The sequence below is a fragment of the Delphinus delphis genome, chromosome 17, assembly GCF_949987515.2.
Source record: "Delphinus delphis chromosome 17, mDelDel1.2, whole genome shotgun sequence".
Taxonomy (NCBI): Eukaryota; Metazoa; Chordata; class Mammalia; order Artiodactyla; family Delphinidae; genus Delphinus; species Delphinus delphis.
Window position 1 is genome coordinate 3452002 of NC_082699.1, and position 13925 is coordinate 3465926.

General features: G+C 52.0%; 2 protein-coding genes across 4 annotated transcripts in view; one reads left to right on the forward strand and one right to left on the reverse strand.

Annotated features, from left to right (window-relative positions):
- Window positions 1-3555, reverse strand: part of ATP6V1H (ATPase H+ transporting V1 subunit H) — a 95927-nt gene extending 92372 nt beyond the window's left edge. The window contains exon 1 of one of the 2 annotated variants that reach the window (XR_009522577.1): window positions 3446-3547. The gene's annotated coding sequence lies outside the window, so the exon portion shown is untranslated. Of the gene's footprint in view, window positions 1-3445 lie in introns of both variants that reach the window. The other variant, XM_060035376.1, reaches the window with a different exon arrangement.
- A 768-nt stretch (window positions 3556-4323) lies between these two features.
- Window positions 4324-13925, forward strand: part of RGS20 (regulator of G protein signaling 20) — a 47508-nt gene continuing 37906 nt past the window's right edge. Inside the window, exon 1 of one of the 2 annotated variants that reach the window (XM_060035379.1) lies at window positions 4324-4489. In XM_060035379.1, the coding sequence (XP_059891362.1) occupies window positions 4439-4489 (51 nt within the window). In that variant the 5' untranslated portion in view covers window positions 4324-4438. Of the gene's footprint in view, window positions 4490-4922; window positions 4998-13925 lie in introns of those variants that run through there. The other variant, XM_060035378.1, reaches the window with a different exon arrangement.

Consider the following 13925-nt stretch of genomic DNA (forward strand, 5'->3'; position numbering starts at 1 on the left):
TTTGGTAATAAAGTGGGTTAATTCTGCCATGGAAGTTTCCTTTATGAAAGGGTACTATTTAGGGGTGAATGAAAATTTTTCAATTTGCCTTTTAAAGGGGTGAGACTTTCTTGGTATTGATTAGGGGTGTGGTGATTTTCTCCTCTGCATGGTTCAGTAACCACCATGATCAATTAGGCGAGTGGATACTCGATCAGAATAAGGTACTCCCTAAGTCTTCCGGATCCCTAAGGAGCAGTGCTTTCAGGAATACGGATGCCAAGATGATTCCCTTTGGCGGCTAAGTTTTTGAAACCTTCAGACCGTCATCTAGAATCTGGCCTGAAAGGAAGACAGGGCTTTTTGGAGTGATCAGTACCGCCGGCGGCTGAGGTCCTCTCCTCAGATAACGGTTCTCAGATCGAATTTTGTGGCTACATTGACACTCCGTGCTCTGACTTTGCTAGAACGACCGAAGGAAGTGGACGCGTTTCAGCACCCGACACCGGTCATGCTTCACAGCCCCGCCAGTCAGAGAAGCCTCCGTCCCTCGCAAAGACAGGAGACAGAACTGGGCAGCCGGCTGCTCATCCGGAGGGAAAAGACCACGCCAGGGAAGAGGAAAAGGTGAAGTTCTCCGGAGACGCACAGGAGCCGGGCTTGGCGTTTCTGGGGCTGAGTCAAGGACTTCCCTTCTGCCGGAACATTTCCCCTGCTTCCCTCCCAAGCGTCTGTCTCGGAGCGCAGCGCAAGGCCTAATGAAGCGTGCCCAGCAAGGGGCGTCAAGCGGCTGGGGAAGCAGGGCTGGGGCGGGAGGGGGAGAGTCAGGTTACAGGTTCACACATTCTCGGAAAACCATTTCGAAACCTGAGCTGGAGACGCAAACGCCCGGACCCACGCAAGGCCGGGGGCGTGCCCTTCGGGCCCCGGCAGCCGGGCGTGCGCTCTCCGCCTCGCTCTAGCACGTTGCCTGAAGCCGGTCGGAAAGGCCGCGGGCGGAGCCGTCATGTTCCGGGCCACCGGGGACCGCGGCGCTTCTCTCTGGGCATGCTTAGCATACGGTCCTTCCTGCCCGGGGCCGCGTCCGCTGGGGTGCCTGCGGCCACGGGCACCGCGCTGGAGCGGACGCGGCTGACGGCCCACACTCCCCGCAGGTGCGCACGGGGTCAGCAGCGGCCCGCCCGCGTCCAGGGGCGCCGCCGCGGCCGAGCCCCCCTTCCCACCCACCCCGGCCAGGGGCGAGGCGCCTGCGGCCCTCCCCAAGAGACAGACGCTGGGCGCCGAGTCCCGCTCCGAGCGTTTTCCGAATCGCTCATTTCCCCCTCGAGCGAGCTTCTGGCGCTTATCCAGGAGCCTTCTGGGCTCCCAGCTCCAACCCCTGAAATAAACGCGGCGCCTGTCCAGAGAGCGGGGGAGGGGAGAGGCCCGTGTGCACGCGGAGAAAGAAAATACCGGGAGAACGACCCCGTTCTCTAGGAAAAGGTAATGAGGGGAAGCGAAAGAGTGTGAACTTACTCGGAAATGCAAAGCGAGTTCCACTCTCGCCGGGCGCATACAAACGAGGGAACGACGAATCAGCCGACGCGGCCGGCGGCGGCCCAGGAAGAGCCTCATGCATGAGAATGGGTTGCTAGGTTTCCGCGTTCCTTCCGACACCCGCTTCCCACAAGACATCCACAGGCGGAAGAAAGCGGGCCGGGCCCAGCCAAGGCAGAGCGGGGGGGACCGCGCCAAGCCCCCGAGGCCGCTCCCGCCGTCAGGACCCTGGAGAGCGGCAGCCGCGCCCCGAGGACCCGCGCCTCGCCGCCCGGTCCCTCGCCTTCGCGGCTTCCCGCCTCCCCCTTCATTTTTCTTGGCAACCACTTCTCTCGCTCTTCACCAACAGATTAAATTGCCTTTTTGTTTTGCTTGAGGGGGCTGTTTGGATTGGCTGAGTTAGGTTCCTGTTTGTAACTTCACTAAGTATTAGTGGACCAAGAAGCCCTGAGAGCTCCAAAACGAGAGCCTGAACGAGGCGGGTGACCTTAAAAAGCCACTGAGGGACTTCCCTGGTGGCGCAGTGGTTAAGAATCTGCCTGCCAGTGCAGGGGACACGGATTCGAGCCCTGGTCCGGGAAGATCCCACATGCCGCGGAGCAACTGAGCCTGCACTCTAGAGCCCGCGAGCCACAACTACGGAGTCTGCGCGCCACAACTACTGAAGCCCCCGCACCTAGAGCCCGTGCTCCGCAAAAGAGAAGGCACCGCAATGAGAAGCCCGCGCTCCGCAACAAAGTGTAGCCTCCGCTCGCCACAACTAGGGAAAGCCCGGGCGCAGCAACGAAGACCCAACACAGCCATAAATAAATAAATTAATTAATTAATTAATAAGCCACTGAGTTCAATCCTTTACTTCGTAAATGAATCAGACCAACTCAAAGAATAAAGAATCTCCCAAGGTTTGCCAATGGAGTTCATTTCGAGGATGAGTCTAGACCCCTGGGCCTCTGACTTCTAAATTAATGTTTCCCTATGCCTTCCAAGAAAATAATACTTTTATCTTAACCTCGGCCGCTTAGCTCTCCCAAGCAACAAGTGGAGGGTGGAAAGGCCTGTGTTCGGGGAAATAAGATGGACACAGCGAGTGTGGAAAGGGGGGCTGCAGACTGTGCTCTTAAGTCCTGGTCTCCCCTGACCCCCGCACCCAGCACCACCAAAGTCACATGGCCAGTCCCTTTTCCCCCAGCCTGAGGACCCCTCATCTTCTGCCTGTATCCAAGCCTCCCATGGACACCTATCACAAGGACCTAGTTAACCTCATACCAACTTCTGGTAGAGCTCTGGACACTTTGGAAGGTGGGAAAGGACAGGGGAAAGAGGAGGCAGAGCCAGAGCCAGAACTGCAAAAGTGAACTGGGAGATCTTCATCCGAAGTCGAAAGAACCAAGAGAGGTGAACACAGACGCTCCTGTACACGGCACCTTACAGTGAAGGTGCCTACGAATTCCCTGGGAATGTTAACATTCCGATTCTCATGCGGTAGGTCAGGATAGGGTCTGAGGTTCTGCATTCCCAACAAGCTCCTGGGTATTATCCAAGCTGCTGGCCCAGGGACCACACTCTGAGTAGCAAGGAGTTTGAAAGGGGTGGGGGGAGAATGGGAGGGAGGGGAAGCAGGGAAGAGAGGGGAGGAAGGAGAGAAGGGGATCTCCCCTGCTACGCAGAGGCCTTTCCTTTTGCTCTCACCGACCTTCTCTTGCACCCCGAAAGTAACGCCTCGAAATGCCGCAGTAACTGGCACTCTGCACCTTTTCTTCAGTCTGTAGCGGGACCCGACAGTGACGGTGTGTGATTTTGTTTCTCTCCTCCCCCTCCTCTCGCCCTGCCCGCCGCCGGCCCTGCACAGCTCCCAGGCTCGCCCGCTGCCCCGAAGCTGCTCGGCTTCCTCTCCGGCACGCTCTCCGGCCTCGCGCGCTTCTTCGCTCACCTTCTCCAGCGACCCCTTCCTGGGGCTCCCCTGCGGCGCCCGGACTTCTCTCTTCTCCTCCCCGTCCTGCCAGCCGCTGGGCTCGCGCCGCGGCAGGAGGAGCGGCCGGGCCGCCTCTCGCTCCTGCTCAGGGCAGCTCTGGCACTGCCCGGCCGACCCCCAGGGGGACGCCTGCCCCGGGAAGAGGACGCCGGCGCCGGGCAGAGCCCGCCCAGGCCCGTGAGTACTGTGCTCTCCGCCGCCCAATCCGCGGCCTCAGCGGGACGCCAGTTTCCCGGGTTCCTCCCTAACCCCAACTGACCCACTCCACGTGGGGCGAGCAGGGGATCCCGCCAGCAAGGGGAGAAGGGGAGGGAGGCGGGTGGGAAGGTCGAGACACGGCCGAGAACGCTCACGGAAAAGGCGCCGGCGGCCCGCCGGACACCCCTCCCCCCAGGAGACCCTCGAAGCAACTCTTCTCGGGCCACTTCCTCCCAGAGCCTACGGAAGAGGGGGGAAGCCCCCCTCCGAAGCCGCTTCCCGAACTCACGCGTCGCTCTCCTGCCCCTCCTCCAAGCCTCCCCCGGACGAGCCTCCGCCCCCTCCTCGCGCTCCCACTCCCCAGCCCCCGGCTACGGCGCGCTCGGGAGGCCAGGGAGGAAATGACGTGATGTTATTTTAGTGTCAGGTCGGCTTCCAGCTTCAGTTTACCCCGCCGATCTCGGGCGCACGGCCCGGAGATCGGACAGCGTCTCCCGAGGGCACACCGGGGGCTCCAGGGCTCCGTGCCCGCAGAGCTGGTCGGCGGCGGGGTTCCCGCCACCCTCCGGGTCCCCCCCTTCCCCGGACTCGGGAGTTAGCCACCGCCCCCCGCCACCCAGCCAGGTGGGACCTTCGGCTCCGGCAGGCGGGGAGGGGGCGAGGAACCCCTTTCCAGTTTGGTACCTCCGGAGGCGGAGGCTGCAGCCGGGTGGGGCGGGGATAGAGCTGTAGAAGCACCCCGGGAAAAGGGAGATGATGGGGACCGGCCTCCAGAGGCGGAGAGTCCACGGCCGGACCCTCCGGGTACGACCACCCCGGCGCGCCGCGCACCCCGCGCGCACACACGGGTGCCTCCCCCCGCCCGCTCCATTCACAAGATCCCAGCGCGCTCTCCCGCGCGCCCAAGCATAGGGAGAGCCGAGGGGGCTCTGCGGGGCCCACACTCTCGGTTCTTCCTAACCCGGGGCTGAAGAAGGGAACCACAGTCCCGGCATGGATGGGGACCCCCGCCCCCCGCCCCGCCGCAGAGGAGCGCGCCGCCGCGGGAGGGAAGCGAGCCCTGGGTGGCCCGGCCGGGGAGGGGGGAGGGAGGGGCGGGGAGAGGCAGAGGCGGGGGGGGGGGGAGAAGAAGGCGACAGGAAAGACGGAGAGCCGGAGGAAGAGGAAAGCCGGGGAGAGCGTTCGCGGGCGTAGCGAGGGCAGCACCTAGAATTATCATAAAAATAAGACACTCGCGGGACGCATGCGCACGGCCGACGGAGGCGCGCGGGCCGCAACTCCCCCTCGGGCTCGCGGGGCAGACGGTGGAAGCGTGAGTACCCACTTCCTCAACGCCCCCTTCTCCCTCCCGGACTCGCCTTGTGGCTTCGGGCCGGGAGGTGGCCGTGGCCGGGGCCGGGCGGGGCGCGCACGCTCGGCTGGACCACGGTGGCGGGAGCGGGTCAGCGTGCAGGGCGTGCGGGGCTTGGGGTGTGACCGTGTCTCAAGGGGCTCCGCCGGGGCGTCCGCACGGTTCGACCTCTGTGGCCCGGCGTCAGCGAGTGGGTGGGCTACTGACACCCGAAACAGACCGGGGAAACCCCGGGCGCCGGAGGCGGGCGGTCTGAGCGCAGGTGGGAAGGAAGCGGAGACGCTCCCGGAATCGCAGCGGAGACGCGCCACTACGGCGGGGACCAAGGAGCCGGGCGGGAAGCGGGCGCCCGCCGCGGACCCCGGGGGCCTGACTCGGTGTCGCCACTGAAGCTCGGAAAACCGAATGGACAGAACCGTCCCCACGCTCTGCCCGAGCCGCGGGAGGGGGGGGGAGGCGGGCGCCGCGGGTATTTTTCTTGCAGGAACCCGGCGATTGAGTCTTCCGCGCTCTCGGGGTTACGCTCGGAAGTTGGAACGAGTCTGGCGCCCGGGCTGCGGGGACCTCCGGGACGGCGGCGCGCGGCAGGGACTGGGCTTCAGGGGGTCGGCGGGCGCGGCGACGTCCCTCCCCCGGGGGTGGGCGGAGTGGGCGGGGGAGGGGTCGCAGAGGCGGCGGGCTTCCGGCGGGCTTGGCTGGTGCGCCCGGGGCCCTCCCCCGGCGGGGGGAGTGTGCGGGAAGGGATGGGCAGCGGGGGAGGGGGGCGGCGGGGGAGGGGTCTGGGGAGGGCAGGGCGCGGGGACCCGATCGGCTTGCGAGCCCCCGGGAGTCGCCAGCGTCCGAGGAGAGCCCGGGCGGGCGGGCGCGGGGCGGGCGACGCGGCCTCGCCAGCAGCTCAGCCCCTCGCGCCCCCCGAGGCTGGCCGGGTGGAGGAGTGAGCGCCGAGGCCGAGTTTCTGGCCGGGAGGGGGCGGGCGCTCCGAGGGAACTCGCTCCCACATCCCTTCCTCGGGAGAATCCCGCCGAGGCCGAGCGCTCTTTGTCCGCCCCCGCCCAGCCGATCGGCCGGAGGTCGCGGGTTGCGGCGACCGCAGCCGGTGCCCGCAGCGCGGGCGGGCAGCAGAAGTCACTCGCCCGCGGGTGCTCGCGGTGGCCCCGGAGGCGGGGAGCTTCTGCACCGTCTCGTTACCGTCCTGGGTCAGCCCCCCCTCCTCTGGAGCGCAGGTCGCAGGGCCGCTGCGTGGCTTGGCTTCTTTCACTTCTGGTGGTTCCAGATTGTGGAATTGACCAAACAGGGGTCCGAGTTCACGAAATGGTGTGAATTCCTCCCCCGCCTTCGCAAAGGAGATGTGTCATGGAAAGACTCTATCTGTAAACTCTTAGTTTTTTGCTCACAACCAGATTTTCTACTGGGCTTCTTCCGGTTTATCTCCTGTTCCTTAAGTGGCGTCTTTTGTATCAGTATCAGTATCGCATATGAGGGGCAGTATTGCCTACTGGGTAAGAGCCCTGGACTCAGTAACTGTCTAGATTCAAATCTCAGCCTAGCGGTGTGACCTCAGGCAAGTTGCTTAACCTCTCGGTGCCGTAGTTTTATCATCTGTAAAATGGGGATAAGAAAAATACCTGCCTCACAGGTTGGCTGCCAGCATTCAGTAAATTAATACAGCAGAGCTCTGACACACACCAAACAAAAGTTACTATTACTATTGTTATTGTATTGGTGCTAAATTGGCTAAGTAGACGTCAAAATATTAAAAGATGAGGAACAAAATGCACATTTTGTTTGTTACAAAGAGTATACGTGATGAAATAGAAGATGTCCGTCAAAATAGAAGATGTCCATGCTAAATTGGCTAAGTAGACTTCAAAATATTAAAAGATCAGGGACAAAATGCACATTTTGTTTGTTATAAAGAGTATATGTGATGAAATAGAAGATGTCCGTCAAAATTAGAAAAATAGAAAATGTTTAGAAAATGTTTTCTATGTCAGTATCTAAATTTAAAAACAATACATTTCTATATCATCTGGGCCCTCTTATTTCAAATAATTATGAAGTATTTATATGCAGTGATTCAAATAGCATTTTAAGAAAATTATCTCTAACCTTCAAAATATTTCACTTTGCAAAACAGATATGCATTAAAACTATTTATTAGGTCATGGTATATACAGAAAATCTGATGTCTGCATTAAAATATTGCCCGGAGTCAGTTTTACTTAAGAGAATGTGGAAATGTAGGAGCTAGACATGCTAACTTGTCTAAGATCATTGTAAACATTTTAGCCAAAATGCCCTTGATATCAAAAATATAGAATGATAAAAGTCAGATTATTTATTTACCTCCTTCACTTTACAGGTGGGGAAACATTCAGAGAGGTTAAAGGTCAGATATCTGCAGCTAAATAGAGGCCGAAATGGGATTAGAATTAGGTCTTCTGGCTCTGCCCAGGCCTCTTACACACCACATGGGTGATTTCCTGTTTACTGCAGATTTATGAACCTTTAACAAATAGGAAACCAGAAGGTATGATATAAGGAAAAAATATACAAGCATGTGTTATCAGCGACATAAGAAAGGCCGGGCAGTAATGTGGCTACTGCTGGCCGACCACTTTATCATGGTCCCTCACATCAGAAGATACGACCAACATGACTTGCTTGAGTTATGGGAAGGTCCCAGATCAAGCAAGAGGTAGAGCCAGCGTTAGAATTTAAGGTCCCACATTCGGCTGCATATTCTGTTAATCCCTTGCAGCGGTTTTACATTAGAAATCAGTTTTGAGCTTTTCTTAAATGTTTAAAAATCTCCTTCCTGATGGCTTTGAAGGTCTTTCCTGTAAGAGAGCTTTTTAGGAAAGTCTTTCAGGATTACATACCAGGAGGTTTTATTATTCCAGATTTTGTAGACAAGCATGCGTGAAAAAGGAAAAAAAGCTTTCTTATTTTAATGCAATTGCCAGGTGACTGGTTTCGTTCCAGACACTTGAACACCAGTTCCGAAAGTTCTGCTGTTTTTTCATTTCTGCATGTGTCCGTCTAATGACATTCACCTTTCACAAACAGACGCAGCTGGTGGCTTAAAGGTCCAGACCTCACATAAGCGGTTTAGAAATTACACGGCAGAGCTTTTCACGTGAGTGTCTGGCCTTGCAAAGTTATTTACAGGAATGCTGTGTCTGCCAGGGAAGGCATTCTAGGAACTGTGCCTGCGTCCCTGAAGAAGGAAACCATGGTTCTCTCCAGTCGTGAGCGCGACGTCTTACCCTTGATTTTGCCTCTCTGGACACATGTTCTTAGACAGAAATCCAGGGCATTAAGCAGGGAGTGACTTTCTAGCAGGCTCCCAAGCCGGTCCAGCAGAACTGAGTTTTGAAATCACACGTATCAAGTCAGGTCCCATTATGGTTATAACGTGAATCACTGTTCTACTGGGAATATTGCCGATTTGTTTTCTGTACAGCGACCAGGTGACTCACAGTGTGAGCTTCTATTCAAATACCTATAGTGTCAGCAGCAACTGATAGGGTTCACGCCGAGTCAGAGCCTAGCATTTAGTACAGTACAAGTGAGTCACTGACTACCCGACACTTCTGAGATGATCCCTGAATGTTACCTTGAGCAGCCAGTTCAAGAGTTTAGACGGCGCTGCACGGGGTGAGTCCGTTCCCAGTACCATTGAATGGGCTTCTGCAGCAGCTCTTCACGGCAAAGCCTTATATGACTGAGTGCCCAAGGTGATATTCCGTGATTATGAATTCATAGAATCCAGCTGATTAGATTTCAGCTATTTGCATGGGGAGTCATCTGTGAAGAATGAGTAATATGCTCTGTTGCCCAGCAGTGATATTTCACTCGAGTTATTTCAATGATTATTACAGCCAGTTGACCTTGATGGTTTGGGAATGCTCGATTTCTAGTTATTAATTAATTTTACTTTACATTGTAAAATCCTTCTCAAGTACATATCAGTGTTTGGATTTTAGACAACAGCATCTCATGCAAAGTCACCCAGCAGTTGGACTTCCTGAGGTCCTGGGTTGACCACGTGCACCTCAGCCCAACGGTGAAGCGGAGGGAAGCATCTTTTTCTCTGGTTTGTCTCTGTTTGTGCCCCTGTCACCTCTGATGTTAACTGGACGGTGTTTGCTCCAGAGCTAGAACACGAGTTTGTGGTGCCCGTCGTTCTAAGGCTGCAACACACCCAGCACTTCCAGCCCTTTTGGGGCTGTTTGGCTAGGTCCACACAGGCTTGTATAGCTGTTCCGTTTCTGCAAGACACTGGAAAGAACTGTGCAACCCATGCCCTACCCAACACTTCTAAGTGACTTTTATGTCTCAGGGTGTGGTGATAATAAGATTTAAGGGACCAGTAGATTCCTAAATTTATGTAAAAGCCTTGTTGATAAATAATGGCAAGAAGTTATTATCCTTGGAATCAAGGTTATAAGACTATTGTTTTTAAAAGTACATGTATGTTTTTCTCTATTTGTATTGTAGTGGATGCAAGAGAAACCCAGATGTATGGACTTTACCATATACCCTTATTGTGTTTCTACAAATATCCATTTCTGTGATGACCCAGATTATATTTTGTGCATCTCCTGCTCTATAGAAAGGTGTAGATACTTCTTTCCATTTAATAGGGACTGCACACGAAGAGTCTAGTTCTTCCAGGCTTAATGCAATTCCTGGCAAGTTCAGGTGGTTAGGACTCTTTAATAAATTAGACTATTTATAAAATGGAAACGAAGTTTCATGTACGTTTTCTAAATTTCAGTGAGGAACTGTAGCTATTTTTGTGAGAGTCTTGCTTTTTTTAGCTTCGTTTGTTATAATTTATAGTAAAATGTACACGTTCTCAGTTACCCTCGTGTTACCACTGTCTGGATCAGGACTTCTCAGCCTCAGCACTGTGGACATGTTGGGTTGACTCCCTCCCAGTGGGAGGCTGAACGGTGCGTTGCAGGATGTTTAACAGCATTCCTGTCCTCTACCGCTGGATGCCAGTAGCATCCCCTCCCTGGAAATGACAACCAAAAATGTCCCTAGGCATTGCCAAATGTGCCCTGGGGGCTCACCACTGCTCTAGATCAAGATACAGGATATTCTCAACCTGTATCTATAAGATCCCCTCTTGTGCATTCACTGTTGTTGCATATCTTGTTATTTTTCACTGCAGTGTTCCTTTGTGTGAATACACCCCAGTTCACGTATCCATTCCACTCTTTTTTTTTTTAATTTATTTATTTTTGGCTATGTTGGGTCTTCATTGCTGTGCGTGGGCTTTCTCTAGCTGCGGAGAGCGGAGGCTGCTCTTCGTTGCGGTGCACGGGCTTCTCTCCTTGCACAGCACGAGCTCCAGGCACGTGGGCTTACAGTATTTGTGGCTCACGGGCTCGGTAGTTGTGGCTCGCAGGCTTAGTTGCTCCGCGGCATGTGGGATCTTCCCGGAGCAGGTCTCAAACCTGTGTCCCCTGCCTTGGCAGGCGGATCCTTAACCACTACGCCACCAGGGAAGTCCCTCCATTCCACTCCTAAAGGACATCTGAGTTGTTTCCACTGTGAATAATACTTATGTGAACATTCTTATTCATGTCTTTTGATAAACATTAAGCCCTGATTTCCATTGGATGCTCAGAATGAAATTGCTGGGTAATAGACCCAGTGTATGTTTAGCTTTATTAGATACTGGCGGTTTTTATGCGCCAAACCAACTTACACCCCTACCAGCAACATATGTTGCTTCACATCCTCACCAGCACTTAGTATTGTACACGGATTTAATTGTAGTCATTCTGGTGTCCATAGCGGTTTAGCGTTGTGGTTTTCGTTTGTATTTCCCTGATTACTAATGATGCTGAGCATCTTTTTTCAGCCATTTGTGTATCTTCTCTTGTAAACTGCCTCTACAAGTTTTTGACCTATTTTTCTGTTGTATGGTCTGTGTTTTTCTTATTGATTTGTACGAGTTTTTAATATATGCTGGATATAAGTTATTGTCAGAAATGTGTGTGTGTGTGTCTGTTTCTCTCTCTGTGTGTGTATTGCAAATCCCAATCTGTGTCTTGCCTTTACACTCTCATTCCATCACCTTTCGACTTCTGTAGTTTCTGCTGAAAAGTCATGCTTCTATGAAGGTGACATGTCTTCTTTCTCTGGCTCATTTAAAATTTTTCTCTTTGCTTTTGGCTTGCCACTGTTTGAACACAGTGTGCCTAGGTGTGGTTTTATATTTGTCCTGCTTTGGATTCACTGGGCTCCTTGTATCTGTGAACTGATCTCTTTCATCAGCTTTGGAAATTTTTCACTCAATATCTCTTCAGATATTGCTTCTTAGCAGTTTTCTCCCTTTCTCTCCTGCTCTGAGACTCAAATCATACGTATGTCTTTTATTCGATCCTAAGTTTTGTCCATTTTTTGTCTCTCCTTCAACTTGGATACTTTCTTTTAACGTGTGTTTTAGTTCACGTGACCTGTCTTCTGCTGTGCCCAGTCTTCTGTTAAACCATCTAGTGATCATTAATTTCAAAAACTGTTTTATTCTAAATGTAGTATGTCCCTTTGATGCTTGTTAATACATTTCAGTTTTCTGATGAAATTCTCCATGTTTTCATCAGTTTTTTCATCTAATTCTTGCCTACTAAATCCAGTGTTGAGGTTTTTATGAGCCTGTACCTGTTGTTTGTTTTTTAATCATTGATCACATTTTTCTGTCTCTTCATGTATCTAGTAATTTTTGTTGTATGTAGACATCATATATAAAGAAACTGTGTAGGTTTGGATTACATCTTCCACCAACAAGGAATCTCCCTTGGAGGGATTTGCTCTGTGAGAGTGAGTAGCTGATGACTTCAGTCCTAACAGGTATTGAAATGGGTTGGGACGGGTTGCAATTTTAGTAAGACTTACTTAAGACTTACATAATCTCGGTTACTTCCCATTCTTCAGGTGTTTTCTCCTGGGCTTCCGGATTTAGAGCCTAATGGGCTTCAGTTAGGCTGAAACCTAAATCTCCTCAGTCTTGAAAGACCAGGAGACTCACCTTCAGAGGCTTCTTTCTGCCCCCGCCTTCCACAGGTGGCTTCCACAGTCTGGTAAAGGTCACGAGGAGGGCAGCCGTGTGTCTGAGGGAGACCTTGTTATTGAAGGGAGACGTGCTCTCCCATCTGAGACTCTAGCCTCAGCCCATGCCCTGAGTCCGCATACGCCCTCTGGGAAGGAGACACATGGTGACAGACTGCTCCCTGGGGAGGAGCTCTCCCTCAGACACTTTAGTTAATTCAGCCTTTTTGCCTCCACAGCTCTTTGATGTCTTTAGAAATGGGATTTCAGTTATCCATCTAACATTTTTAGTTGTTGCTCAGGAGCTGACCTATTACCATTTTTCTTGAATTAAGTTTCTTTTTCTTCTATCTTTGAATCACATTTTTTATCTTTCTATAGTATCATTTGTTTCCAATGCAATTTAGAAAATGAACATTAAAAATTTTGCCGTGTATGAATATAAAGTGCAATACATGTTTTGTGAGTTTAAAAATGTTAGTAGGGGGCTTCCCTGGTGGCACAGTGGTTGAGAGTCCACCTGCCGATGCAGGGGACACGGGTTCGTGCCCCGGTCCGGGAAGATCCCACATGCCGCTGAGCAGCTGGGCCCGTGAGCCATGGCCGCTGAGCCTGCACGTCCGGAGCCTGTGCTCCGCAACGGGAGAGGCCACAACAGTGAGAGGCCCGCGTACCACAAAAAAAAAAAAAAAAAAATGGTAGTAGGAAAAGAAGTACATTATAATCCCTGCAGCTCTTCCTGCTTCAGGTTGCAGTTGTGTGGTGTGAAAAGCATGAGCACTGGAATGAAAGAGAACTGGGTTTGAATTTTGACTTTCTTGCTAGTTCTGTGAGCCTCAGATTCCAAAGATGTACAACGGGGATAATTACACTTACTTTATAACAAGAAATGAACAGTAGAGGGTTCACGAGAGTATTCAGTTAAGTGGTAGCTGTTATCATTATTCCTCTAATATTCATCCATCATTATTTTAGGCCCCTGAACATGGATAATCTGATTTTAAACACATATTTTGATATATTTATATCTGGTACAGATTCTGAAACTTTTACCATTCAAACAGGGTGCTGAAAAAAGTTCTTTCATATGAAATGCCTATACCTATAACTTAATATCTATGAAAATATTACTAAGTAAGTTTATGCATTCATATTTTGCCAAAATCCTTCTCTTTTTAGACCAAATAAATCCAAGTACATAAATAAATAAATTTTAGTGGCAGGAAGAATGACATCCAAAGCAGTCTGCTCTCAGCAAAATTCACATCTAGCTACTTGGTGTTATATCCACTAGGGTTTATTATAAGATGTTGGCAACAAGAAGACCATATTAGGAAATATGAAGAAAAGGCTAACAGTGTTTTCTGGAAAGGACAGCTGGTTGTTGATCTTTGCAGAGGAGAGTCTGTGGGGTCTGTGAGTAATTTTAATGTTATCTCCACGGTATTTAAATATAATTAATTTTTATATTAAATTTCCTGTTACCCCTCTGCTCTTTTATTTTGACTTCAGCATTTGTTTCTTTTAAAAAAAGACCTCACTAATATATGGGAACAATTAAGTTCTACTCTAAATTTAGAATGGAAATAGTAGTCCTGGGGGCAGTTGGATGGCTCTGGAGTAGCAGGCCTCTCCGGAAGCCCGCCCCCTCCCCAGCCAGTGGGACAGCGTTCGGGACAGCGTTCCGGCCTGCATCCCTGAGGCCCAAGATGCATCTGTGTTTAGTTCTCTAGTGTGATAAGAGCCGGCTTTGCGGGTCTAGCATCTGCCTGCACTCTTTACAATCTGTACGCAGATTTAAATCAAGGCACAAGCATTATG